General features: G+C 32.9%; 1 protein-coding gene across 5 annotated transcripts in view; it reads right to left on the reverse strand.

The window, feature by feature from the left end:
* The window catches only part of LOC114349435 (homeotic protein spalt-major-like), a 499,984-nt gene that overhangs the window by 40,693 nt on the left and 432,513 nt on the right, over positions 1–26,778 (reverse strand). For all 5 annotated transcript variants that reach the window (XR_007696687.1, XM_050644745.1, XM_028299810.2 and 2 more), the window contains 2 exons: positions 25,354–25,633; positions 12,395–12,528 (listed from right to left, as the gene is read on the reverse strand). Coding sequence is in view for 4 of the 5 variants with exons in the window: in XM_050644745.1 (XP_050500702.1) it covers positions 12,395–12,528; positions 25,354–25,633 (414 nt within the window). In the remaining variant the exon portion in view is untranslated. The remainder of the gene's footprint in view (positions 1–12,394; positions 12,529–25,353; positions 25,634–26,778) is intronic.

The following is a 26,778-nucleotide window of genomic DNA, read 5'->3' on the forward strand; positions in this document are numbered from 1 at the left end:
ATGGTACCTAAAATAGGTTACAAAGATTGACAGCATTTGTCTATAGCTTTAGAGCGTCATGAAAAAGCTTAGGGCATCTATCATGTCTTAAGAAACAAATTACATTTGTTTCTACAAACATTGTTTGTAGTAACTACAAATAGTATGGTATAGTTAGACCCAAACCCAGACATCCAAAGTGAAAGTTATCCACCAACACCAAATTGTTCTATATGGTCCACATAATGGTCAGAAAAAAGTCACAATATTTTGAGCGTCGGGTTTGAGGGGGGAGGGGGGAGAAATCTGCAAATTCGTAGTTTTTTAAGTTTTTCGTCAATATTTCTAAAACTAAGCGGTTTAACATGAACAACCTTCTACACAAAATTGTTCTACATTAAATTTGAAACAAAAAAGGCCCTATGCATAACCCTTCTAAAATGAACGGTTCCAAAGTTACAGAGGTAGTATGGTATAATTGGTCCAAAAAAAGGCCTAACACAGACATCCAAAGTAAAAGTTTTCCTTCAACACCAAATTGTTCTATATGGTCCACATATTGTTCAGTAAAAAGTTACACCATTTTGAGCGTCCGGTTTGGGGGGGAGATGGGGGAGAAATCGGTAAATTAGTAGTTTTTTTTACGTTTTTCGTCAATATTTCTAAAACTATGCTTTAGCGTAAGGAATGTTCTATAGAAAAATGTTCTACATAAAATTTAAAACAAAAAAGGTTCTATACATAATTGTTATAAAATCAACGGTTCCAGAGTTACGGAGGGTGAAAAGTGGAGGTTTTCGACACTTTTTATATTCACCGATTTCTCCCCCCTCTCCCCCCCCCCCAAAAAAAACCCGACGCTCAAAATGGTGTGACTTTTTTCTGAACATTATGTGGACCATATAGAACAATTTGGTGTTGGAGGATAACTTTCACTTTGGATGTCTGGGTTTTTGGTATAGTTATATCATAAATATTGCCCAAAAAATATAAAAAGTATCGAAAACCCCGACTTTCACCCTCCGTAACTCTGGAACCGTTGATTCTATAACAATTATGTATAGAACATTTTTTGTTTTAAATTTCATGTAGAACATTTTTGTATATAACATTGTTTACGCTAAAGCATTGTTTTATAAATATTGATGAAAAACTTAAAAAAACTACTAATTTACCGGCTTCTCTCCCAACTCCCTCCCAAACCGGACACTCAAAATGGTGTAACTTTTTACTGAACAATATGTGGACCATATAGAACATTTGGGTGTTGGAGGAAAACTTTTACTTTGGATGTTTGGGTTAGGCCTTTTTTTGGACCAGTTATACTATACTACCTCCGTAACTTTGGAACCATTCATTTTAGAAAGATTATGCATAGGGCCATTTTTTATTTCAAATTTAATGTAGAATAATTTTGTATAGAAGGTTGTTCATGCTAAACCGCATAGTTTTAGAAATATTGGCGAAAAACTTAAAAAACTACGAATTTACCGATTTCTCCCCCTCTCCCCCCAAACCCGACGCTCAAAATGGTGTGACTTTTTTCTGGACATTGTGTGGACCATATAGAACAATTTGGTGTTGAAGGATAACTTTCACTTTGGATGTCTGGGTTATGCCATCTTTTGGATCAACTATACTATACTAAAACTTGTTTCTAGATTTCACTGCCAAAGGGCGCCAGGGCATCGACTGCACACGAACACTACATAGGCTAGAACCGCCTCTGGGTAAAACAATAAATTCTGGATAGTATTGTAAACTTCTAGACCAGCTGAAGGAAAAAATTCGAAAAAATAGACCCGGTTATCAGAAGAAAAAAATCGTTTTTCATCAGGACAATGCACCAGTGTCATATCAGCATTTTAACAATGGCTTATCTCCATGAATTAAAAAATTTGAATTGTTGGAGCAATTGTTGCATCATCATATTCATCAGATTTGTAGCGACTTGTTACAAATATGTACCTAAAAAAATTCATGCGTGGAAAGCGTTTTTCATGAAATGATGATGTCATAACAGCTGTGAAAGCGTATTTTGTAGCCCTTCCAGATTCCCACAGGGATGCAATTTATAAATTGGAATCTCGTTGGAACAAGTGTATTGATATTTTATACTGTCTAATAAAATGTATTTCAAACCATAGAATTGTGTTTTGCTTATCGAAACACAAAACTTATTGAACAGCCTTATTTATTTTGATTCATTCTGTTTATCATGCGACAATAAAAAATGTGACTTGACATGTAGCAGACAATAAATATTTTAATTCGATAAACACAGTAATTTATGTTATAATACGTTTATTAACATCATTGAAGACACGTGATATAGCAGACTTAAGAAAACAATAGAAATAAAATTCAAAGGAATCTCTTTGCGACTTTGGTACTAACATATGGGAGACCGAGGAAATGGTGGCTTCCTAAGCTTTATCTAAAGTGTTTTTGTAATTATTTGGATATTTTATTTCAAAATAAGGGAGTAAATGAAAAAGGGCATTTTGTACTTTCATCTTTATTCGAAAATAAGGAAAAATTCACCAATTAAAATTTAATTTATTGTCGGTCGCCTTAATTTTAGAAATCGCTGGCCCTTCTACTATTTTTTGCAGGCACCTTAACTACTTAAGCTACCCGTTAGTAGATAGCGCCACTAGTTGCTTTCATTAAATTAAATATTCCTTAAATTTAGTGTGGCTACAGTCGGAAAAATGAAAGAATACCCATGAACGATCACATCAATCACTTATTTTGTATTTGCTGCCTTTTTCTATAAATAACAAACGTTTGTTATAGAAAAAGATAGCAAATACAAAATAAGTGATTGATGTGATCGTTCATGGGCTTTTCATAGATTGTCATTTGTTTCGAGCTTCTGTCATGTGTCACATAATATTAATAGAGCTACGTCATACGTCTTTGGTTTGTATCATTGGTATATACCAATAACGTATGACGTAGTTATATTAATATTATGTGACATATGACAGAAGCTCAAAACAAATGACTGTGAATGAAAAGCCCTATTCTTTCATTTTCCCGACTGTACTATGTATCGTTGATTGAAATATTAATATTGGCTACTATCCTACTATTATCACACATGCCACCATTCCCCCGATTACCCCTACTATATACGAGGATCATTCGATAACTATATGTCTGAATAATGAACATTTAAAAATTCAATCGTTAAGCAACAAATCCATTTTCTGAAAGAAGAATATTATGCTTTTGTACCTTAAATACCGAATAAACCACAAAAATCGCAAAGTCCGTTATTGGTTTATAAAAATTTATTTTATTATGTATGTTTTTTTTTAATTTATATATTTGTTTTATTATGTTTTTTATTTATTTTATTATGTTATTTATTATGTATTATAAATTTATTTCTTATTGTGAACACGTTAAGGGACAATTGTAGAACAAAAATATTACAAAAAATAAATAACAAAATTGACAAAAATGTAGGATTTTCCACGGTTCTTCAGGCGGCAAATATTTTCCAGGGAAAATTTTCGGAAGAAACCAATGTGAACCAATGCCTCTTAGCCAATTTCAAATATGCTCCTATCCATTTTTTTTTCTATTTATCTATAAATATATTTATTCTAACAGAAAACATAAATTTTTGATAGAAATTTTTGAGAAACATTTAATTGTCTACTGTTTTTATTAGAAATCTGAATATGGTAATAGGAGAGGCAAGTATGCTAAATTAGCAGTTAATCGAGTGTTATAGGGACCTATTGGGTTGTTAATAAGATTAGGTGCTAAAACCAAAGAGATTGTTAGTTTTCCTTTTTAGTGGGGGCTTTCCATTTTTAATTTAATTTTCCATTTCCAACAATCGATTTTTCCGACTATAGCTCCATCTATCCATAATTCGAAAAAATATCTCAAATAAAAGTTACTTATTTTACGTAAGGAATCCAAATATGCAATAAAAAATGGGGGCTCCTATTTAAGATTTTATAGTAACCTCTCACCCCACCTCCGTGGGTGGTCATGTTTTAATGTCATTCTATAGATTTTTAAAAAATATTAAACACATATTTTTCGCGAAATATTTGCTTTTTGTGTGAAACTTTGTGACTCGCTCATTTCCTTACGCCCCACTCAAATCATCAAGATTTTTTAAATATACCAATATTGGAAATATAAGCCAATTTTTGATAAATAATATTACAGAGGTGAATCAGTATTAACACATACAAAAATTTTAAAAAAGAAAAAGAAAAGTTTTAAAACGTTTGAAGCTATTAGAATGCTATTAGTTCCAATAACATTTCAAAAATGAGCGTGGTTGTTTGTGGATCTTGTGGTTGATGGGGTTTCTCAAATGATTCACTCAACAATTCTTCATGCTAATTAAAAATAAGTTCGTATCATCAATAGAAAATGATGTCGCTTTCCTCACCAGTAATAATTGAAAAATTGACTTGTCACATTGTCTCATCTATTTTTAATCATACAATAGAAGCGGAGACATCTCAAATTAAACGCTGGCTCTCAGCCAGACATAACTTATGTCGCATGTCTAAGTGGTCTATTTCTGATTGAGATTCTTTTTATACGTTAAAGATGATTTTGTCGACGATCATTATTCTTCTTTGACTTTAATCGTCGAACAAAATGCTGAAAATTTTTCAAGCGTTCTTCTCGGTCTCGAAAATTTTAAGGAAAATAAATAACCGATTTGATATTTTTGGACTAAATGGTACGAAGAGTTAGCATTTTTGCGCTAGGGCGTGTTGACGTTGGACGTTGGCAAGTTGCCAAACTAAACATCAACATTTCTTGATTTTTGACATACAGTCTCAGCTTAAACATAATATTGGTTGTTGAAAAACCATCCTATATAGCAGGGGTGGGCAAAGAGCGGCCCGCGGGCCGCATGCGGCCCTTTGGACATTTTTTGTGGCCCTCGGAGAAAAGTGAATTATTTTCATTTAAAGAATGATTGTTCCACAAATGTTCAACCTATCGCGGTCAATTGTTAGGGTTTCCGATACAGAGTTTTGAAACATTATGAAAAAATTTGTCACTGGAATAAAATGTTTTCTTGAAGCAAAATAAAGAATTCGAAGATACTGCAAAAGCAAATTTTATAATTACCCAAAAATTAATTAAAGTGAACAAACTGTTCTCAGATGGCCAATTTATAAAAGATAGTTTGTTGAAGCAAGTGGAAGCAAGTTGAAGCAATTTTATGTCCAAAAGAAGATCACGAATTTTATTACGAAGAACTATCGTTCTGAAGACTTGAAGTAATGAATAATAATGTACAAAAACAACTAAATCCATTTTAGAAGCTAAATTGATGTGGTATTCAATTGCATTGGATGAAAGTGTTGATAGAACCGATACAGCTCACTTACTAATATTTATTCGAGAAACTAATACCGATTTTAATATTATTTATGAAAAACCATTATCAATTATGTTCATTAACAATTTTCAGAACATGATTTATTATTTTTCACTGCGTCATCAGCAGGTATTGTGCACAAATATTTTGCAAGTAGACGACGTCATTTCAATTGTAACTAATGTTGTTAATTTTCTTTTCAATTTTATTCGTTCACGAGAATTAAATCATCGTGAATTCATAGCATTTTTGGGAACCAAAGCTACTGATGTATTCTATCACAATCATATTTTTTAATTTTCTAAATTTACTAAGTTTTGAATATCCATATGATTTTGCGTTTACACTGGACATTTAAATATTTTAAGCATAACATTACAGGGCAAAAATTGAATACGCACACAATATGATAACAGTTAAATTCTTTTAAAATGAAACTCCAAAAAGTGAAAAAAAATTAGTTCATTTTCAATCATTAAATAATTTAAATAAGTACCAGAAAATAAGTTAAAAGTTTACAAAGAAGAACTTGGTAATTTGCCACGGTCCTCAAGGAATTTGAAAATCATTTCAAAGATTTTTTGTTTTTTTATAAGTTATAAATATTTATTATATTCCAAATATTATTGTAACCCCACATACCAATAGGTCTGGATCCCGCATAAGAAAAAAAGTTGATTAATAGCAAGCTGAAAATTTGTTAATAGCTTAACGGTGTCTAGTCGGACAAACTTTGATATATGGGAACACTGGAACAGGGAAAGTTTTAATGGTGGAACAGGTTAAAAATTTGGAACGTCAGACTACGAAAACGTCAGATGTATTTTGTCGGACTGAACTTCAAATTGATTTGTTGCCCTTTCATTAAACTCTCATGCAAAAATCAGACTGGTGTGTATTACCAACTGGGCATTTTAATGAGTGGAACATGTCAAATGACAGAAATCATGTTGGTTAGTAATAGCAGTCTGATTTTTGCATGAGAGTTTAATGAAAGGGTAACAAATCAATTGGAAGTTCTGTCGGACAAAATACATCTGACGTTCCAAATTTTTAACCTGTTCCACAATTAAAGCTTCCCCTGTTCCAGTGTTCCAATATATCAAAGATTGTCCGACTAGATACCCTTAAGCTATTAACAAGTTTTCAGCTTGCTATTAATCAACTTTTCTTTGGTACGCGGGATCCAGACCTACAAATTTCATGATAAAATTCCTTTTAGTTTTGTCAGTACAGTAAAACCTCGATACAACGGACCTCTATTTAACGGACTTCGGATATAACGGACAAAAAATCCGATCAAATGTAAAGAAAATAATGCAAAAAAAAATATGAAAAATCGAATTCTGAAAGAAAAATTAGGAATGACAGGATCTCGGCACTGCTTTATGTTAATCCCGATAGATCGCATGGATTGACTGCTATAATTGTTGACAAATCTCGTAAACCTAGAGTTGTCAAAGATATAATGCATCATCTGCCCGTTTCATATTAGGTCATTAGGTATAGTTCTATTAAGGCATGGTTCATCACAGATATTTTCAAAAATTGGATTTTAAAGAATTTGTACCTGCAGTGAGAAAATTTCAAGAGAAGAAACTGGAAATACCACCGAAAGAGGTGAAATGTTTATTCATTTTAGACCACACTCCTGCTTATCATCCTGAAAATATTCGTCATTCAGAAGATGGCAACTTTAATTGTATGTATAATTCTGCCAAAAAATACATCGCTTATTCAACCCATGGATTAGTAAATAATTTTGGCAACCAAACTAGTATATTGCAGAAAGTTTTTAGATGAGGTAGAAAAGTAAAAAAGTAGGTAGCAAATAAAACTAGATTCCTTTTTTAACGTACAGATTTGTACACTGTCTCCAAATACAGTACCTGCACATTTTCAAAAAAATTCATTGATTTTAAACCTATTTTTATATAACGGACTTTCGGATTTAATGGACATCCTGTCCCCCAAATTAGCCAGTTATATCGAGGTTTTACTGTATTTGTAGTTAGGATCCTAAAACCTACAATTGGCTGTCCCGAGATACATCTCGGGCCAGCGTTAGGATCTGGAGTACAAATACTGAAAAAACTAAAAGTGCGAATTTGGTCATGAAATTGGGTATGTGGGGTTATAATATTTGGAATAACTATTCCAAATAACTTTTTCTGGTATCACTAACGCTAAGCAAAATATCAAAAGTTTACCCTGTTTCTGGATTCGCAGTAGGCCGCGTTTAAAATTTAAATTTCAGTTGACTGTCTTAAAAAATGTAAACTGTCAATTTAAAATCTGTATGATAGCCGAAATATAGGGGTGTCTTCATCTTAATTCACACGGAATCACGGAATTTCCTTTCAAATATATAAGTAACTAATAGCAATGTGAACGAAAAATAGATATCTTGAAGGGGGGGGGGGGGGGAGATAGCATGCCTAAATGTCTGCGAACAGTGCGAACGTCATTTAAACAACATTAGAATTAATAGTAAAAAAAAGTATAACATTTGAAAATTGTGCGGCCCTCAGTAATAGAGCAAAAACTTTTTGTGGCCCTTACCACAAAAAGTTTGCCCACCCCTGCTATATAGGGACAATACAAAGAAATTATCCTTATCTTATATTTTTACCAAATTCTTTAAGCGTAATACGAGGACTGCTACAAAAGTTTTGAGATTTTTAATTTCAAATCAGAACTGACATTTCTAGGTGCTTCTATCTTGAAAATTAACAGGGTTTTATTTTTCCCTATGTTTTATCAATTTTAATCTCCTTCACGGATATGCCGTGCCTAAGCGTCTCCGCCTATGTCAAACAACCTCAATTTTGAAAGAAGCATTCTTTGCTAATCTTTGTCTCCATATTCCCAATGTAATCAGTAAACACCTGGATCTAATGCTTGTCTGAATATAGATTGCGAATACAGATTAAATAATAACGGCGATAAGACACAACCCTGTCGCAATCCTGATATCTTCGGACGTTGTGCTAATTATTGCCCTTTGGTGCCAATCTTATTCTGAAGGTACTAGTACACTTTAGAAGACCAAAAGATTTTTTTTCTGAGAACCTTTATTAGAAATGAACATAAAACTTTTTACATATTAATATATAACTCTAGAGAATACAAAAAATATATATTTTTTCATTTATGCACGTACGTAAAGAAAGAGATGAGAAAAAGTTGGATGAACGACAATATACTACAACTTATGGAAGAAAGAAGAAAATCAAAAAACAACAAAATAATGTACAACACGATTCAGAGACAAATAAGAACTGAAATAAGAAAGGCCAAAGAAAATTGGTTAAAATCACAGTGTGAAGAGATAGAGTCGTTAGAGCAAAAACATGATACGTTTAACATGCATAAAAAGGTGAAACAAGCAGCTGGTCTTCAGAAATCCAACACAGCTAGCAAATTGCGAGACCAACAGGGGAATATCATCACAGACAGAAATCAAGAAATCTGCATATGGACAAAATACATACAGGAACTTTTTGATGATACTAGATCCGAACAACCTCCATCCTACATATGTGATGACCACTTACCAATCACATCAGGTGAAGTGGAAAGAGCAATATCACAACTAAAAGATGGCAAAGCTTCTGGACCTGACAATGCATATGCTGAACTCATAAAACTATTTGACACCGACGGTACTCAACGCCTAACCAAAATATTTAACGACATATATTTAAGCGGAGTAATACCAAAAGCATGGTTGAAGTCGACGTTTGTTGCTTTACCAAAGAAAACAAAGTCCGTATCCTGCAGTGATTTCCGAACCATCAGCTTAATGAGCCATATTTTAAAGCTATTTCTAAAAATTATACATCAAAGGATATATAGACTGTGCGAAGAAAAAATCAGCCGAACACAGTTTGGTTTTCGAAATGCAGTGGGTACAAGAGAGGCTCTATTTAGTATACAAGTGCTATTTCAACGATGTAGAGACGTGAATTGCGATATTTATGCATGTTTCATTGATTACCATAAAGCGTTCGATACAGTAAAGCACGACAAGCTGATGGAGATATTAACCAATATTGGAATAAACACCTGTGATTTAAGGATTATCAGCAATCTATACTGGAATCAAACATCATCTATCCGGACAGAGGCAGGAGAATCCGACGATATCAAAATCAAACGTGGGGTCCGTCAGGGATGTATACTATCCCCACTGCTGTTTAACATCTACTCTGAGGAAATCTTCCAAGAAGCATTGGATGATGTTGAAGCCGGAATTAGAATTAACGGAGAATGTATCAATAACATAAGATACGCAGACGACACTGTGGTATTCGCTGACAGTTCTGAAGCCCTACAGGAGTTAATGAGCAGAATCGCAGAAGTCAGTCAGAGATACGGACTTTCACTAAACACTAAGAAAACCAAATGTATGATGATTTCTAAGAATGAACAGCAATTTGGACGAATCAGTGTGAATGGTCAACAAATAGAAAGAGTAAAAACATACACCTACCTTGGTACGAACGTCAATGAAAATTGGGACCATTCTATAGAAATCAAATGTAGGATAGAGAAAGCAAGATCTGCATTTCAAAAAATGGCAAAGTTGTTCAAATGTCATGATTTGTCGATACCCATAAAAGTCAGATTACTACGATGTTATATATTTCCTATACTGTTGTACGGAGTTGAGTCGTGGACTCTCACAGACACCACCTGCAAGAAAATTGAGGCTTTTGAGATGTGGCTTTATCGTCGAATCCTGAAGATATCTTATACCGACCACATTACTAATGAGGGTGTTTTGCTGAGAATGAAAAAAGAAAAAGAGCTGTTAATCAAAATAAAAACAGCCAAAATCGAATACCTCGGTCACATCATGAGGAACAGTGAGAGATATGGACTGCTGCAACTGGTCTTGCAGGGAAAAGTAGAGGGAAAGCGAGGACCAGGAAGGCGAAGGATTTCCTGGCTGAAAAATCTACGAACGTGGTTCAATACAACCACTACAAATCTTTTCAGAGCAGCAGTGTGCAAAGTGCAGATTGCCATGATGGTCGCCAACATCCGAAACGGATAGGCACTACAAGAAGAAGATGCACGTACACTAATATTGTAGAGGGCGCCAAAGTCGAGGTCTCGAAAAAAAGTAGTTCCGATGGAGGACAGTTAATCTCAGGATGGGATCGGTTTCTCACGTGACAATTTACCACCGTTAGTGAAAAATTCCGCAAAAAAAAAATTTACGGAAATTTGAAAAATTTTTGTGGAAAAATCGCCCGTTTTTCTTCACTTTTTCATGGTTAAAAAATATTTATTTTTTATTTTTTGGTCAAATTGTGGTAAATTGTCACGTAAGAAACCTTCCTTTTACAAATGCAGTACGATATTTTTGTTTCAGATATCCCAATCCTGAGATTAACTGTCCGCCATCATTTTTCGAGGCCTCGAATTTTGCGCCCTTTACAATATTAGTGTACGTGCATAAATAAAAAAAGATATATTTTTTGTAGTCTCTAAGAGTTAGATATTAATATGTAAAAAGTTTTATGTTCATTTCTAATAAAGGTTCTGAGAAAAAAATTCTTGAAAAAATGTTTCTTTTTGGTCTTCTAAACTGTACTAGTGCCTGAAATAATTCGCAAATCTTGTTCGTCAATTCTAGGTTTTCTCAGAATTTCGATCATCTTTTGATGGTTGACGCAGTCAAATGCTTTCCTATAATCAATAAAACATCCATAGACATCTACATTTATGTCTCTACATCATTCTGTTAACACATTTAATTCAAAAAAAGCTTCTCCTGTTCCCAATCCGTTTCGAAATCCCAATTGAATGTCACTCAGCTGAAACTCAAACTTCTAGTAAATTCGTTTATGGATGATTCTGAGATATGTTTTAAAGATGTGAGACAGCAAGCTTAATATTCGATATAATCAAAACGAAACCGTAGAGTTTCTTATTTTACTAATATTCGATAGTTTTTTGGTAATGTTATGAATGTTGACCAGTTTGAGGGTGATGGTATGTTACCTTTACCGTATATTTTATTGAATAGTGCTGTTATCAAGTCTACGCTTTTACTTTCGTTGTCTGCAATTAATGTAAGAACCTTGACATTGATATTTTCTGGACCGGTTGCTTTTCCGTTTTTCTGAGGTTTTACTGCGTGAATAACTTCTTCTTTAATTATTTCTGAAACTTTTTCATTTCTTCGATCATCTGTGGATAGTGGAGAACAAGGTCTATCATCGTCAAAAAGTATCTGGATGTATTCTTTTCATTTCTCCTGTTTGTTTTCAGTTACTATAATGATTTCGTTGTTACCTATTATTTCTTCAAATTGTTGCTTGTCTCTTTCTGTGTCTACCTGTCATTTCTTTTACTTTTTTAGGGACATTAAGGGTGTGATATCTCTTTTTTCAGTTTTTTTTTAGTTTCTGTGTACTTTTTTCTAATGACTTTATTGATTCTTTTGTATTATATTGGGTTTGTTTGATATTTTCGTCTTAAATCCATGAGGTTCATGGTCTCTTGCGTTGTCCATTTTTCTTTTCTGTTGTTTTTTTGTGAACCCGATGTCTTCTTCTTATATCGTTGTTGTTTTCGTTTACTTTAACGTCTGCTTGTACCAATATTTATATCCTTTCCATTTCTTTCTCAACCTTGATACTTACTTTTTCCAGGGTTCCTCAGTTGTGAGACGTCTATTTTTCTTGTCACTTTACATATAATATATTACTTATATGACACAACTAATTAGTGAGGCGAATACTAAAAAACTTTTGGTTATTCAGACGTCAGACATTAGCAAACTCACTTACGAAGAAAATCACTAACACCCTATACAATTTTGTAGTGAATAATTGCAGACGAATCACTTTCATTTGAACGAATAAATATGTATAAGAAACACCATGCATATAGAAACAAAATAAATTTAAAAAAACACACAATAATCCATAAAACATACACAAAAAAATACTAATAAAAGAGACAAAACGTTTAATTTACCGATAAAAATAAGTGCTAACTAAGAATTACTTAAACACTTACCTTTGTGGAAAATCCTCTTTCACACACGGTGCACTTAAAGGGCCTTTCTTTGGTATGGCTTCTGAAGTGGATTTCGAGGGCAGAGTTGCAGGCGAAGGTCTTGAAGCAAAGGTTACAGGTGGTGTTTCCGCGCCCTGCGATCAAAATTATTCAAGGATTAGGCAAATATCGTAATAAACCAGTCAACAAAGGAAAAATACTAGGCTATTTTACATGTTGCTTAAACTAATAATAAAAATTTAATAAATCGCCATCATTCAATGGGTTTTTCATTTTTATTTGACTTTATAGATCAATAATTGGTCAGAAATTTTCTAAGTAAAAGAATTGAATAAATTAAGCAAGGCTTTTATTTTGTTAAAATCTGGCAATTGAAATTTGAAAGCCCATTCGAAGAATACAATAGTATATTTTTATGATTTTTCTTAGTGATTCTATTGACAAATGTATGAATATTTGTGTCAGGCTTGCAAAATTAATGACTATAAAATATAGAATCTATTTCAGAGAGAAAGGAACGTACATAATTTAAAAAACCCACGCGCACATAGAAAACCGTTGCATTTTGGGAAAATTTGCATTACTGGATAAGCAAAATCAATGGGAGCTGCAATCAATGTCAATTCTCATCTTCTGACCACGCACATGGCGTAACCAGGGGAGGGATTTGGGGGCTATAGTCCCCCCCCCCTCATTAAGATGTGCTTTGAGCTTAAATTGGCGATATTCCATTGTAACCCTGTTTTAGGATCATCCTGGTTACGCCGTTGACATATGTGTCATTTAATAAAAGCATTATTTTAGGCTCTTGATGTTCACGTAATGCATTTTAAAGTAAGGTATATGCTTTCCTCTATGTTATCGTTTTCTAATATTTCATTGTTATCAATCTTCTCTGAAAATATGTTTCTGTGTGTATAAGTATTCCGTGGATTCCTTTATTAGGTATTTATTCCTTTGACTCTGATTTTTATTTGTGTTGGTGCTGCTCTCTTGGGTGTGATGTATTTCATGACGTTTTTGAAGAAAATGAGAAAATCGTAAAATTTTTAATGGAGATGAAACCTCCAAGATAAATGGAGAAGCCATATGATGTAGCAAGAATTAAAACAAACTAAGTTTATTTGTGACATTTTTAGGAAATAGAGATAAATGATTTGCCAATTGAAAATATTATAAGAATCAAAATCCAGTACTATACTTGAAATTTTGGCCAGAATTCATTATGTGAGAACTTAAAATGGTATTGCTCGCGATATCATCGTCCACCAGAAAACTAGCTTGGTCCCATATAGTTTTAGATTTTGAATACAAGTTAATATACAACTCGATATTCAAAGGTTTGGTTTGTACTTTTGTATGGTGCAGAAGTCTGGACACCAGTGGCGTGCGGTGACTTTTTCTAAACGGGAAGCGATTCAGTGAGGATATAAAAATATTTTCTTAAGGGTCGAGGGTCGAGCCACTTCCCACCTGATAACACTCTGATGCGCTATAGGGGCTCTCTATCAGCAAAGTGCTTATGTGAGACGTCCTGGGTACAAGGAGTCACACACTAAATCCTATCCCGATCAATGCGTGAGGCACTCTATTGCCGCTATTTCTAGTGACTATAGTGACCTATCATTGATCTGTATTGCTTGCTCGGGCCTTAAGTCCTCGCTCCGGGCTTCGTTTCCTAAAGAAGAGATCTATTTAAATGTTTTTTTTTTAATTCCGAGGCATTTTCCACAACACACAACTTTCAACAATATGACACTTATTTATACTTGAGCTCTATTTTCCTATCAACTTCTGATAATTGTTGAATTCGGTCTTTTTCAATGGACTTATAAAGTCTGTCTTCGCTTGTTGAATTTCTTGTAAAACTTTTAATGCATTTTAATACTGAAAAACTTCGTTCAACTGATGCACTTGTGACTGGGATAGTTTGTAGTAATTCACACAAGTTGGACACTTCACAAAGGGACTTTTTTAAACCAGTAGTTATAAGAAATACCCAGATTTCTGAGTATATCTTTATCACTAATGTGAGTTGTTTCATAAACAACACTTAACTTATACTGCAAAGCTGGCATATCAAAATATTTTCATTATTTAATCGTAGTGAAATAAATTCCTCTGTGGGAAATTTTGATGAATTATAATTAGAAATATTAAATAAGAATATATTATATAATTCTACAAATTTTAATTCTTTAAAATTTTGAAAGCGAAAATTCATTTTTTGTAGAATGTTATCAAAAGGTCTCTCTGTTGTCGACATTATCAATCTTCATTCTTTTTCTTTCATGTTCAAACCCCATATTTTCAGTTTTATCCCAAATATTTTTAAACTGCTCTCGTTTTTTAATTATTGTATTAATAAAGTCATGAATTTGTCTTATACAAAATGCAATGTCAATTGACTTCATCTGTAAAATGTCAAATAAAAGATCAGTAAAAGGAAAAATCTCTGCAAAAAATTTAAATCGAAATATTCTTTAAGCGAATGTATGTACCTAAGCACCCCTTAGAAGCAGTAAGTCAGAGCATCCCACTCTTGGAAGCCGATCGAACGATCGCTTCTGCAGGGTACCAAAATTGGCGCGACTAGTGGGTGCCGTCATTGAACCCTGACCAATTTTTATACGGGACAACTGCATGACAAGCGGCGATTTTGAGATGCGCTTCTGTCAGGGGCGGACCGAGTAGTTGAATTGTGTGCATAGTGCATATTGAGTTCCTTCCTATGCGATTAATTTTTAATATTTTTCAATGCCTATTGCCTAGGTAATAATATGTAGATTACTGGGATTGGGGAAAATTTTTGATAATTAAATATTAGTTAATAATGTATTTTGTTATATCGAAGTATATAATAGGGAAGCGGTGCTTCCCCTGCTTCCATGGACCGCACGCCTCTGCTGGGCACTAAAATATCGATCATGAACCAAATTGAAGCATTGGAAATGTGGATTCATAGACGGACGGATACTGAGGATACCTTGGACTACAAGAAAAACGAATGAGAAAGTACTAAGGAGAGTCAACAAAGATAGAGAACTACTAAAGACGTTAAACACATATGGACGGAAAATGTCATATCTAGGACATATACTGAGGGAAAATATATATAAAATACTTCAACTGATCTATAAAGGCAGAATAGAGGGCAGTAAAGATGTAGGAAGAAAACAGGTTTCTTGGTTAAAAAACATTCGTAAATGGACACAGACATCACATGCAAGACAATTATTCCATATTGCAGAAGATCGAGAAGCTTTCGCAGTGGTGATCGTCAACGTCGGAAAATTCTGATTTACTGACGTGAAGAAGATATTCAAAGGCTGCATAAAATGTTTATTTAAAGCTGTAATTGTACGAAGAAATGAGGAGTTCAGTTGAAATTGGACAAAAAGTGACAGAAACGATAAAAGTGACCAAAGGACTTCGCCAAGCCTGCTGTATTGCACCCATGCTCTTTAAGATTTAACGATTTTAAGAAGAAGATAGAGCAGATGACTGGAGGGACCGCAAACATTGGAAACTAGGATAGGAGAAATGGCGACAGATGTAATAAACTCGTTGTTATATTATATGTTGTATACCCTATTTCACGAACATACGTCTGTTGTGGATTATCTCGACAACGAATATTTTACTGTGCAAGTTATGAAGAACGAAAGTAAATTGCAAAATACATTGTTGTTTATTGGAACAATTATTAGAGCCATTTACTATCGCACTTCTTATGTAGCACACTAAAATATGCGTTGTCGCGATAACCCAAAACAGTCGTTTATTCGTGGAATAGCCCATATACCTAATTTGATGATCAATTATTTGGATACTTTTGATGATCTCAGGAGGAATCTTATTATGATTGAAAAGTTTTCAAGGTGCTGGGTGTTTAATACTATTAAAGGCTTTGGCAAAGTCTACAAGTGTTTTTTCCAAAGCTGCATTGTCTTCTTTTCTTACCTGATTAATATACTTTTCCTTGACGTAGAAATTTGTTTTGATATATTATACAGTGAGCACGTAAAGGTTGGAATAAATTCATTTTCTCGAGAATGGACGATTTGGGAAAAAAATCCCGAAACAGGTCAATTTTTATTTTTAAATTACGACTTTTTGGCATATATGTCATACTAGTGACGTCACCCATCTGGGCGTGATGACGTCATCGATGATTTTTTTAAATAGGAATAGGGGTCGTGTGATAGTTCATTTGAAAGGTAATTTAATTCTCTATTCAGTAATATAAACATTTACATAACTATTTACACAGGGTGTCTAAAAAAAATTTTTTAAATTAATTTTATTGACATAAAAAGAAGAATGCATGTAATTTTTATTTAGTCCAAAATACATTTTAAGGTTCTTAGAACACAGAAAAAATGTTTATTTGAAAAATAATCATTGCTTTTCCCTTAAATCAAATGTTTAAATGTAAAAAAATTAAATGTTCAAAAAGATGAAGGTGAGTAGGCGGCTAAAATGCTAAAACGATATTTATTTGTTAAATAAACTTTATTTCCTGTTTTCTGATAGCAGTAAAATGTATTTTGAGATAAATAAATTACACACATTCTTCTTTTTATGTCAATAAATTTAATTTAAATAATTTTTTTTTGGACACGCTGTATAAATAATTATGTTAATGTTTATATTACTGAATAGAGAATTAAATTACCTTTCAAATAAGCTATCACACGACCCCTATTCTCATTTAAAAAAATTATAGATGACGTCATCACGCCCAGATGGGTGACGTCACTAGTATGGCACATATGTCAAAAAGTCGCAATTTAAAAATAAAAATTGACCTGTTTCGGGATTTTTTTCCAAAATCGTCCATTCTCGAGAAAATGAATTTATTCCAACCTTTACGTGCTCACTGTATATTACAGATTAAGAGATAGTATGTTGCGGATTAAAGTTTGAAAACTCCTGGAATATACTGATGACATCCTATACTAGCGTCATCTCGTGGTCGTTACTAAAAGCTTGAAAATGAAGCTATGTCATAGAAATGGAATCCCGAAGTGTTTATTTGAAAATAAATCCAGCTTTTATCGTATTTAAAATAGTTTTTCAAGAAAACATATATTTATAAAATGAAGACTAAATTAGTGAGCTAAAGCAGATTCAGGTATTACATTAGAACATATTTACGTCATTTAACAGTCCGTTTACATTTCTTCAAATAATTTACGACTTTATAAGTTAAACTAAACGACTGTTTTCAGAATAACTAAATAATTGTTTGAAATGGTGTGGCTATAAAAATTAATACATTAACCATTTGTGGTTTATTTTCAGACACATTTCGGAAACAATATTTAAAAATACGGCGCTAATCCAGGCGTCTTTAACTACTTCGAAAAAGAAAAACTCTAAACATATTTTAAGTTTTTAGTAAATAGTGATTAAAAATAAATTCAGAAAAAAAAAGGAAAACATTATGATGGTATTGTGAAAAACGGTTTGTTTTCTTTATGTGCCTTATTTGTTTTCCATTTTATTGCCTAAATGGAGTTAAGGTTTTCTATTCCCTAAACAGTATTTCTCAACAATTTGAGGTTAATATAATGAAATAAATCGCTGAAACAAAAGGATCCCTTATGGAACTGACCAGGACATGATGCCAGAGTAATAGATAAAAGATTGACCAAGAAAATTCTAGGATATAGGCACTATCCTTCTTCATGTACCATGTCCTTTCAGAACGTTGGTTACCATCATAGCTATCTTAATCTTATTCACTGCCACCCTAAATAGCATGCTTGTATCAACACCATACCAATCTCGCAAGTTCTTCAGCCAGTAGGTTCTTCTTCGTCCTGGACTGCGTTTGCCTGTTATTTTTCCTTGCATAACATTTTGTAGCAACCTATGTATATTTGGGACCTCTCATTACATGTCCGAAATACTCCAGCTTTCTCTGTTTGATGTTTATTATGATCTCAGTAGTCTTGCTGAGACGTTCTAGTATTGTGGAGTTTCGAATCTTCTCCACCCAGGAAACTTTTAAAATTCTTCTATAGCACCACACATTTCGAAAGCCTCAAGGCGATTTAGATCGATTTTATTCACAGTCCAGGACAACTTTAGGTCTCTGTTACATAACACCTTGGACATCCCTCTAAAAGCGGCTCTATCTAGCCTGCTAAATTATAAAAAAAATTAGAATATCTAGGACATCTAATGAGAAATCAAGAACGTTACGGCCTTCTCCAACTGATTCTCAAGGGAAGGTAAATGGTAAAAGAGGACCGGGAAGAAGACGCATTTCCTGGCTTCTAAATTTACGAAAGTGGTATAACACGACTACCACTGAACTGTTCCGGGCTGAAGTAAACAAAGTTAAGATAGCCATGATGATCGCCAACATCCGGAACGGATAGGCACTTTAAGAAGAAAAGCCTGCTCTATCCTAGATCTAATTTCGCAGTGACTTTCAGCGTTACAATTTAATTGCTGTCCAAGGTAAACGATTTTATCAACTTGCTCAAGTTTGGTATTATTTACATATATAGACGTTTTTATATGCTGTTGTTTACCTATTACGAGTATTTTGGTTTTCCGTATGTTCAGAACCAGACCTGCCTCCCTACAACTCTCAACGACACTATCAAGTGGTGTTTGCAGATCTTCTTAGTAGAAGCTAGGAGTACCGTCTGTATCGTGTGCATATCGCAAATTATTGATGACTTCACCGTTCACAAGTATTCCTTCTTGTTTTTCAGAAAGTGCTTTTCTGAAAATTCTTTCGAAATAAAAGTTGAAAAGCAGGGGTGACAAGAGGCATCCCTGCCGTACTCCTCTTTTAATATTAAGAGCCTGTGATTGCACACCATCTACTAAAACTGATGTTGTTTGATTCCAATATAAATTTGCAATTATTTGAACATCTCTGCTTTATCTCTGTATTTAGAGCTTCGATCAATATTCAAATTTATTCAAAAATATGTGTGTACAACATTTTACATTTAGATCCTATATTATTATTAGTGTCGACTGACTCAGCACCATGCCTAGGCCAGAGTTGCCTGTTTTGCACTGTACTATGTCAATCGAAACTGTATCAATTTTACATAAAAGTAGTATTAAGGTTGGAACTAAGAAGTAACATACCTAACTATCGAAGAGATAATGCAACAGAACAAGACGGACGGTAAACCTCTCTAGCTGCTGAATACTTTGTTAATTATAATACCAATATACACCCAAATTTTACTCTGATTATGCTGTCGTTCATACATTAAGACATTGCGTCCAAAAATAATTGTAAGTGGGTTTTTAGATAGGTTTTTATGTGTTTTTTAAATTTAAATAATTTAGGTTCTTGTTTGATATGTATAGGAATTATGTTATAAAATTTAGGTCCAAAGAACATTAGGGATCTTTGTGTTACTGATTTTTTGAACTGCTGAATACTAATATCCATATTTGTTACTGATCGAGTTAATAGGTTGTTTTGAAATTTAAATTTGTTTGAGTTTATATAAACATTTAAAACACAGTTGTAGATGTAGAGTTCGTTTAGTGGCTGTAGTTTCGTTTCCGATCTAGGGGTTGTTGAAATTTTTCTTACAAACTGACATTTAACACTAAATATCTCGGATTCATCATATAATTTTTTTGTTGGATGCAGTTTTCTTTTTTAAAAATTATTTTTAATAGAGTATTTTGAACTGTTTCTAAAATGTTGAAGAGTTTTGTTAAACGCGCCACCCCATGCTACAATACAATATCTTAAGACTGATTCTGCAAGCGAGTTATAAACCATGATTAATTTTTTCCTGGGTAGAATATCTCTTAAGATATAAAATTTATGCATTAGAGCCCTTATTCGTTTACTGACATGATATGGTCTGACCAACGTAAATGTTATCTATGAAGACACCTAAATACTTTATAGAGAAAACTTTTTCTATATAGAGTGCTTAACACGATCAAAGACCTTTTGGAAGTCAATAAAACAACAGTAAATGTTTACATATATATCTCGACAGATTTGAGCAAGTACGTTTATTCCAAACAGTGCCTCTCTCGTTCCAAACCCGTTACGCAAACCAAACTGTGTATCATCCAGGTATTCCTCGCATTTATTGTAGATACGACCATGAGACCTTCAGAAAATGTTTCAATAAATGGTTTAACAAACTGATGGTTCTATAATCAGCACAGGTTTTTGCTGTTGTCTTCTTAGGTAGAGCTATAAACAGTGAATTAGACCAACCATTAGGTAGTTGTCCGCTGGTACAAATGGTATTGAAAAACGAAGTTATAGCCTCTAAAACATTGCTATTATGCGAGAGGTACTGACCACCATTAAATCTCCAAAGATACAATACTTCTGACACATAATACGAAATGAATCCATATATGCCTCTTACAAGCCATCTCATACTTAAGGAAAAACATTTGTAAAGCAAGGTTCAGAGGGAAAAAGAACATCTTGGTTTTAAAGAACCTCAATAACTGATTCAACACAACATAGGTATGTGCAGCTTTTTCGCGCTGCTGCAGATAAGGTTAAGATTGCCATGACGATCGCCAACATTCGGCAAGGATAGGCACATCCAAAAGAAGAATTATTTGTAAAGTACTAAAAAAATTGTCATAAAATAAATGTTAAAGTTAAACAGATCAAGGAACTTTGAAAATAGTCGTGGCCAACCAATGAGAGGACGTGACATAAACTAAATTCTTACAATTTTTATTTTATGGGATAAAACTTACTGGATTATCATGGCCAGAAAATTTAAAAATACATGATGTTTATCTTCTGTTTTAAATATGACCCCAAAACAAAAAAACTCTTGACGATTTCACAAAAAATGGAACAATTTAAATGCTTTTAATATCCAAAAATATCTCCCTGAGTCTAAATCTTGAGTTCTTAAATAGAAAGACAGTTCTCTTTATCAAAATATTTTGATTTTTGTTTACATACAAACGATTTATAAAAAGGTGTAACCTCATTTTTTATTTTTGAAGCATGGTTTTGAAAAATTCGTGATTGGTCGCAACATGGACCTGGAAATAATACATTATTCTAAATTATTAAGCAGTAAACACAACAAAAAGATGCAGTTCGATAAAAAGGCAATAAAATAGTATTTTTTTAAGTTATACTTCTTTAGAAACGAGGGCAAATTTTTATTTTGTCGGGCGCATGCGCACACCGACAGTATGGTTTTAGTTGCTCAAACGTTATACGGGATCTGATTGGGTGTTAAAATCATCTGTCAATAATTGTTCAATATGGAGATTATGGATAAACAAATAATGTTGTGTATATTAGTTTTTATTGTTGTGAGACAAAAAGCAAGTTTATAATTGTAGTGACTTTTTAAATAGTTTTTAAAAGCAACAGGTACGTACTTTATTGTAAATGTTTCAGTATTGTAATAAAAAATTACAAATTACATACCGATTTGGAAAATTTACCTACCACCTACCTAGCTAGTAGATAATGCTTTGATTTACATAATTTGATTACCAACAAAAATCTTCATCTACTATATTGCTTTTTTGGTCTATATTCTGTCGTATTTTATTTCCACAAGAATCAAACTTATTTGATTAAATTAAGAGAATAAGCAAATGTCAAAAAAAATTTTAGTTGCTATATCTTCCCACGTCATTCACATGTCTCGGTAGTTAAATTCTGCGTAGAGTTCAAAATAATAGGTTTGTTCTAGTATCAGTTTCAAACGGTTTGAAACTATCAGCAAATAGTGGACCAGCGCAAATAGAGGGGATATTACTGGTATTATGTTCTCTCACTGACCAACTGTTTGCTGACGGTTTCTGACTAGTTTGACTGTTTGCTAGAACAAACCTATTCTAACAACCTGATAGACGCAGATTCAATTCCCAATGCAAATTCTTATTTTTTTTATACATTTTATGATTGTAAGTATATTTATTAAGTATATTTTTTTTTCAGAAAATATGTATTTAGTTAAAAATTTTCTCAACAATTATTGTTCAGAAATCATTTCTTTGTTTCATTTTTCAATGTGTTGGGGTGTGTTTTATTCTTTAATTTTTTTAATCTTTGGTATTGTTTTAATAAAATTTTTTGGAAAGTAACAAGTATTAAAATTAGTTTAATATTTAAATAAAATATAAATAAACTGTTTAAAGTATATTGATTTCGCTGAAATCATATAATAGAAGTATAACTTCTTACGTGCGTACAAAGTGCACACACATTTTTTTTCTATTTTTAACATTATTCCTATTGATCTTTTCACGCTGATTCTTCATTGATCTCCATTCTATATTGCTCACATAGATGTCGTAATAATAAACTAGATGTAGAACTCGTCATCATCACGTAACGCTACAACCTTGGGTTGGTCTTAGCTGACTGTACAACTTTTTTCCAATTTTTTCGGTCTTCCATCAATCTAGGGCTAAATCTAATGTTCATTTTCCGGATATTTGCTTGAATTTTATTAGACCAGGGCGCATCTGTAAAAATATTAGTACATTTGGACGTTGAGAGGTGACTCAAATTTTTTTGCAGAAATTGCTTGAAAATAACTCAAATAATAATATTTGAGTTATCCTCCCTCTCAAAAAGGTCCGGAACATTGTTTAATAATCAAAATGTCAAAAAATGAAGGAAAAATTCGATTTTTTTCTTCGTTTTTTGATTATCACTTTAAAAGTATTCATTTTCGAGAAAAGTTGAACTGACATAAAAGTTGCGTAATTAAATTTCCTACAATATGGAATTGGTTAAAAATTAAAAAAATAGTCATCCTTGTTGCAAAGTAGCAATAATTGCGAAAAAACCATACAAAAACAAGTATTCGCATTTTACGTTTTTCAATCATTTATGCTACACTTAGGACCTTCATATTTCACTCAGAAAAACTTTATGATACACTAAAACAATACTGTAAATTTCATTAAGATCGGTTTAATAAATTTTGCAAAATAAATTTTGCAATCCAGGTTTCGCAAAAAAAATTCATTTTTTCAAAATGTTACATGACTAAAAATAAAGCAGATAGCAAGTTAACATTTTTTTGCATATAGAAGTGTACTGTAACTTTCATTTGCAATTTGCAAAATTAAAATCGATTAACTACCACGGCGTCAGGAATTTTTTTAAATAAACATTAATTATTGGTGCTACGCGCAGGACAGCGGATAGTTTGGTCTGATTGGGCATTCCAATGACCTTTGATAATGATTGATACATTTTAATTTTTATTACATTTCGATATAAATAAATAAATTTGTTTATTGCAAAATAAAAATACTTACTCTATCTTTTGAAATAACACTTTTTTAGCAAAAACTTTCTTTGTGCATATATTTTAACTTAGTGAATAAAAGTTTATTATTTTTAAACATATGCAATTGTTTAAACAATATTTCACAAATAATAATAAAATTAGTTTGATTTTTGTGGAATTAAAATATTAAAATGCAACAAAATATTGAGTAAGAAAATAATATATTAGATAAAGATTAGAAGAAATTTTGATGGAAATCAACTTGTGTGAATCGAACACCGCTGTCCTGCGCGCAGCACCAAAAATTAATGTTTATTTAAAAAATTTCCTGACGCCGTGGTAATTAATCGATTTTAATTTTGCAAATTGCAAATGAAAGGTACAGTACACTTCTATAAGCAAAAAAAAATCAACTTGCTATCTGCTTTATTTTCAGTCCTGCAACATTTTAAAAAATGAATTTTTTTTGCGAAAGCTGGATTGCAAAATTTATTTTGCAAAATCTATTAAACCGATCTTAATGAAATTTACAGTGTTGTTTTACTATATTATAAAGTTATTCTGGGTATTAAAATATGAAGGCCCTTAGTGTAGCACAAATGGTTGAAAAACGTAAAATGCGAATACTTGTTTTTGTATGGTTTTTTCGCAATTATTGTTATTTTGCAACAAGGGTGACTATTTTTAAAATTTATAACCAATTCTATATTATAGGAAATTTAATTACGCAACTTTTATGTCAGTTCAACTTTTCTCGGAAGTGAATACTTTTAAAGTTATAATCAAAAAACGAAGAAAAAAATCGAATTTTTCCTTCATTTTTTGACATTTTAATTATTTAAACAATGTTCCGGACCTTTTTGAGTGGGAGGATAACTGAAATATTATTGTTTGAGTTATTTTCAAGCAATTACTGCAAAAAAATTTGAGTCACCTCTCAACGTCCATCTCAAAACAGATGCGCCCTGGACTATATCTCCATCGCATTCTGGGACTTCCGAGTGGTCTTTTGCCTGTAGGAATCTCCTCCCATACCAGTCTTTCAAGTTTCTAGTTATGAAGTCTGTGCCCATCTTAGTCGCTGTGATTTAATTTCTTGGACTATATCGGCGTCATTGTAGAGTGCTTTTTTCGATATTGGTTCTGATCCTATACTGGTTTGTGGTGATGTGGTGAGGTCCGAAAATTTTTTTAAGTATTTTTCGTTCAAAACGTCGGAGCTTTTCTTAGTTTGCTTTAATCATGGTCCAAGTTTCGCATTCATATGTTAGTACAGGTATTTATGTCCGATAAATACTTTTCCTTCAAGAATGTAGACAGTTTTATTCTCTAGACTACGCACTATTTTCAAATCTTCCTCTATAATATTCATAATGCCTTTCTATTACTAGCTAAAGCTATAAAGAATCCGACAACTACGACTTCATTTTCATTTCTTAGTTTTTTGTCGAAATAGCTAATCGAGATGCTAATTTATGTTTGATTAGTGAAAAAACCCAGGTTGGTGGTAAGTCTTAATAATGTTTCTAGTTCATTTAAACATGTTATTAGAAATATTTTTTTTTTGTTAAATATTTGGCAACAAAATTTTGGCTACTTTTTCAAGTTCATAATTATCAGAACTATGAAACAGATGAATACATTGATTTATTAAAGTAATTTATTGTCTATCCGGAGATTTTAACGATAATTAAAACAAAAACTTACCCAAAGTACCAATCGGCCCGACCGCTAGCCGTAAGGGACTGAACGACGTCGATGTCAAAACCGATGACGTCAACGATGATAGTGCTGACGTCATGAGAGGTGACTGACCGCCTGAAGGTAAAAGTCCAAACGAAGGAAAAAGTGATGGAGTTCCACTCGGCGTGGAGGGTCCAGGACTTGTATTGGCAGGTTGGCTTCTTGGTGTGAGGTCTAAAGCTCCTACCGAATTATCGGATGGTGCAGGACTGCAGGCTTGTTGTGATGATGGAGGACGTGGAATCTGTGTGCAAAATTAGTATTTTTCAAAGAGCTCTAAATGTAAGTTTCACCATAGAAAAAATCGTTTAATGTAATGTAAAGTACAGTAATGTATTGTCCACATGTTCACACACATGAATACAACCCAGTAACGTCAAAATATATTAACAAGACATTGAGACAAACAAATTAAAATCAAATACACTTCCTACTAGAGATATAAATTATCTCAATGAATGCATTACACAAGCTGCTACCCGGGAAAGACAAAAGAAACATTGTCCAAAAATAAAGATAGAAGAGAAAATCAGCCGTGAAACTAAAACCATAATGAAACAGAGAAAAAATAATAGAGAATACAATATACACAAGTAAAGAGGATATAAGAAGTTGAATCGAGAAGTGCCTACACAAAGCAATCAGAAAAGATTTAAGAATAATGAAAAACTGCAACAAACGATGCAGGCAAATAAAACCTTGAAGGTACATTAAAGAAAATTAAAAACTGGAAACAGTCAAATAATCAAATTAAAAAGACACACAGGATGAAATAGTAGGTAACCAGCAGGACTGAGTTCTTGAAAACTGTAGATTTTTACAGTAGTAGACGGAACACCGAGGTAAAGATAAAAAAGCAACAGAAGAAACCATATTTAATCAAGGTTCTGAACTAATGCCAGAGATAAAGCAGATGAGGAACTAGTTATTGAGTCCCTCAAAAACGGGGGCGAGACTCTGATTCTCAAAATACAAGAACTTTTTAATTTATTATCCATTAGCATGTTAATCCATATGTACAACCTCTTCACAAGAATCATAAAAACGACAATGAGACAGAAAGCAAGTGGGATTTCGATCAAAGTTGGGCACCAACGACCACCTGCAAACGATAACACAACTCATTGAAAAATCCATAGTATACAATACGTCATACAATACACCTCTGGTAATAGTATTTATAGATTTCCACAAAGAATTTAACACGTAGAACTAGATAGTGTAGTTTTCGGTAGAATTAGATGACATAGTTTTGATACGAAATGACATGGGCGAAATAAACGTAGCATATGGAGCTCCTAAAAAAGTAATGACCTACGGTTCGGAGACACTGTCCCTAACAAAAAACAATGCTTTAAAACTAAGACTAGCACAAAAAAGGAAAGAGCG

The sequence above is a fragment of the Diabrotica virgifera genome, chromosome 1, assembly GCF_917563875.1.
Source record: "Diabrotica virgifera virgifera chromosome 1, PGI_DIABVI_V3a".
Classification (NCBI taxonomy): domain Eukaryota; kingdom Metazoa; phylum Arthropoda; class Insecta; order Coleoptera; family Chrysomelidae; genus Diabrotica; species Diabrotica virgifera.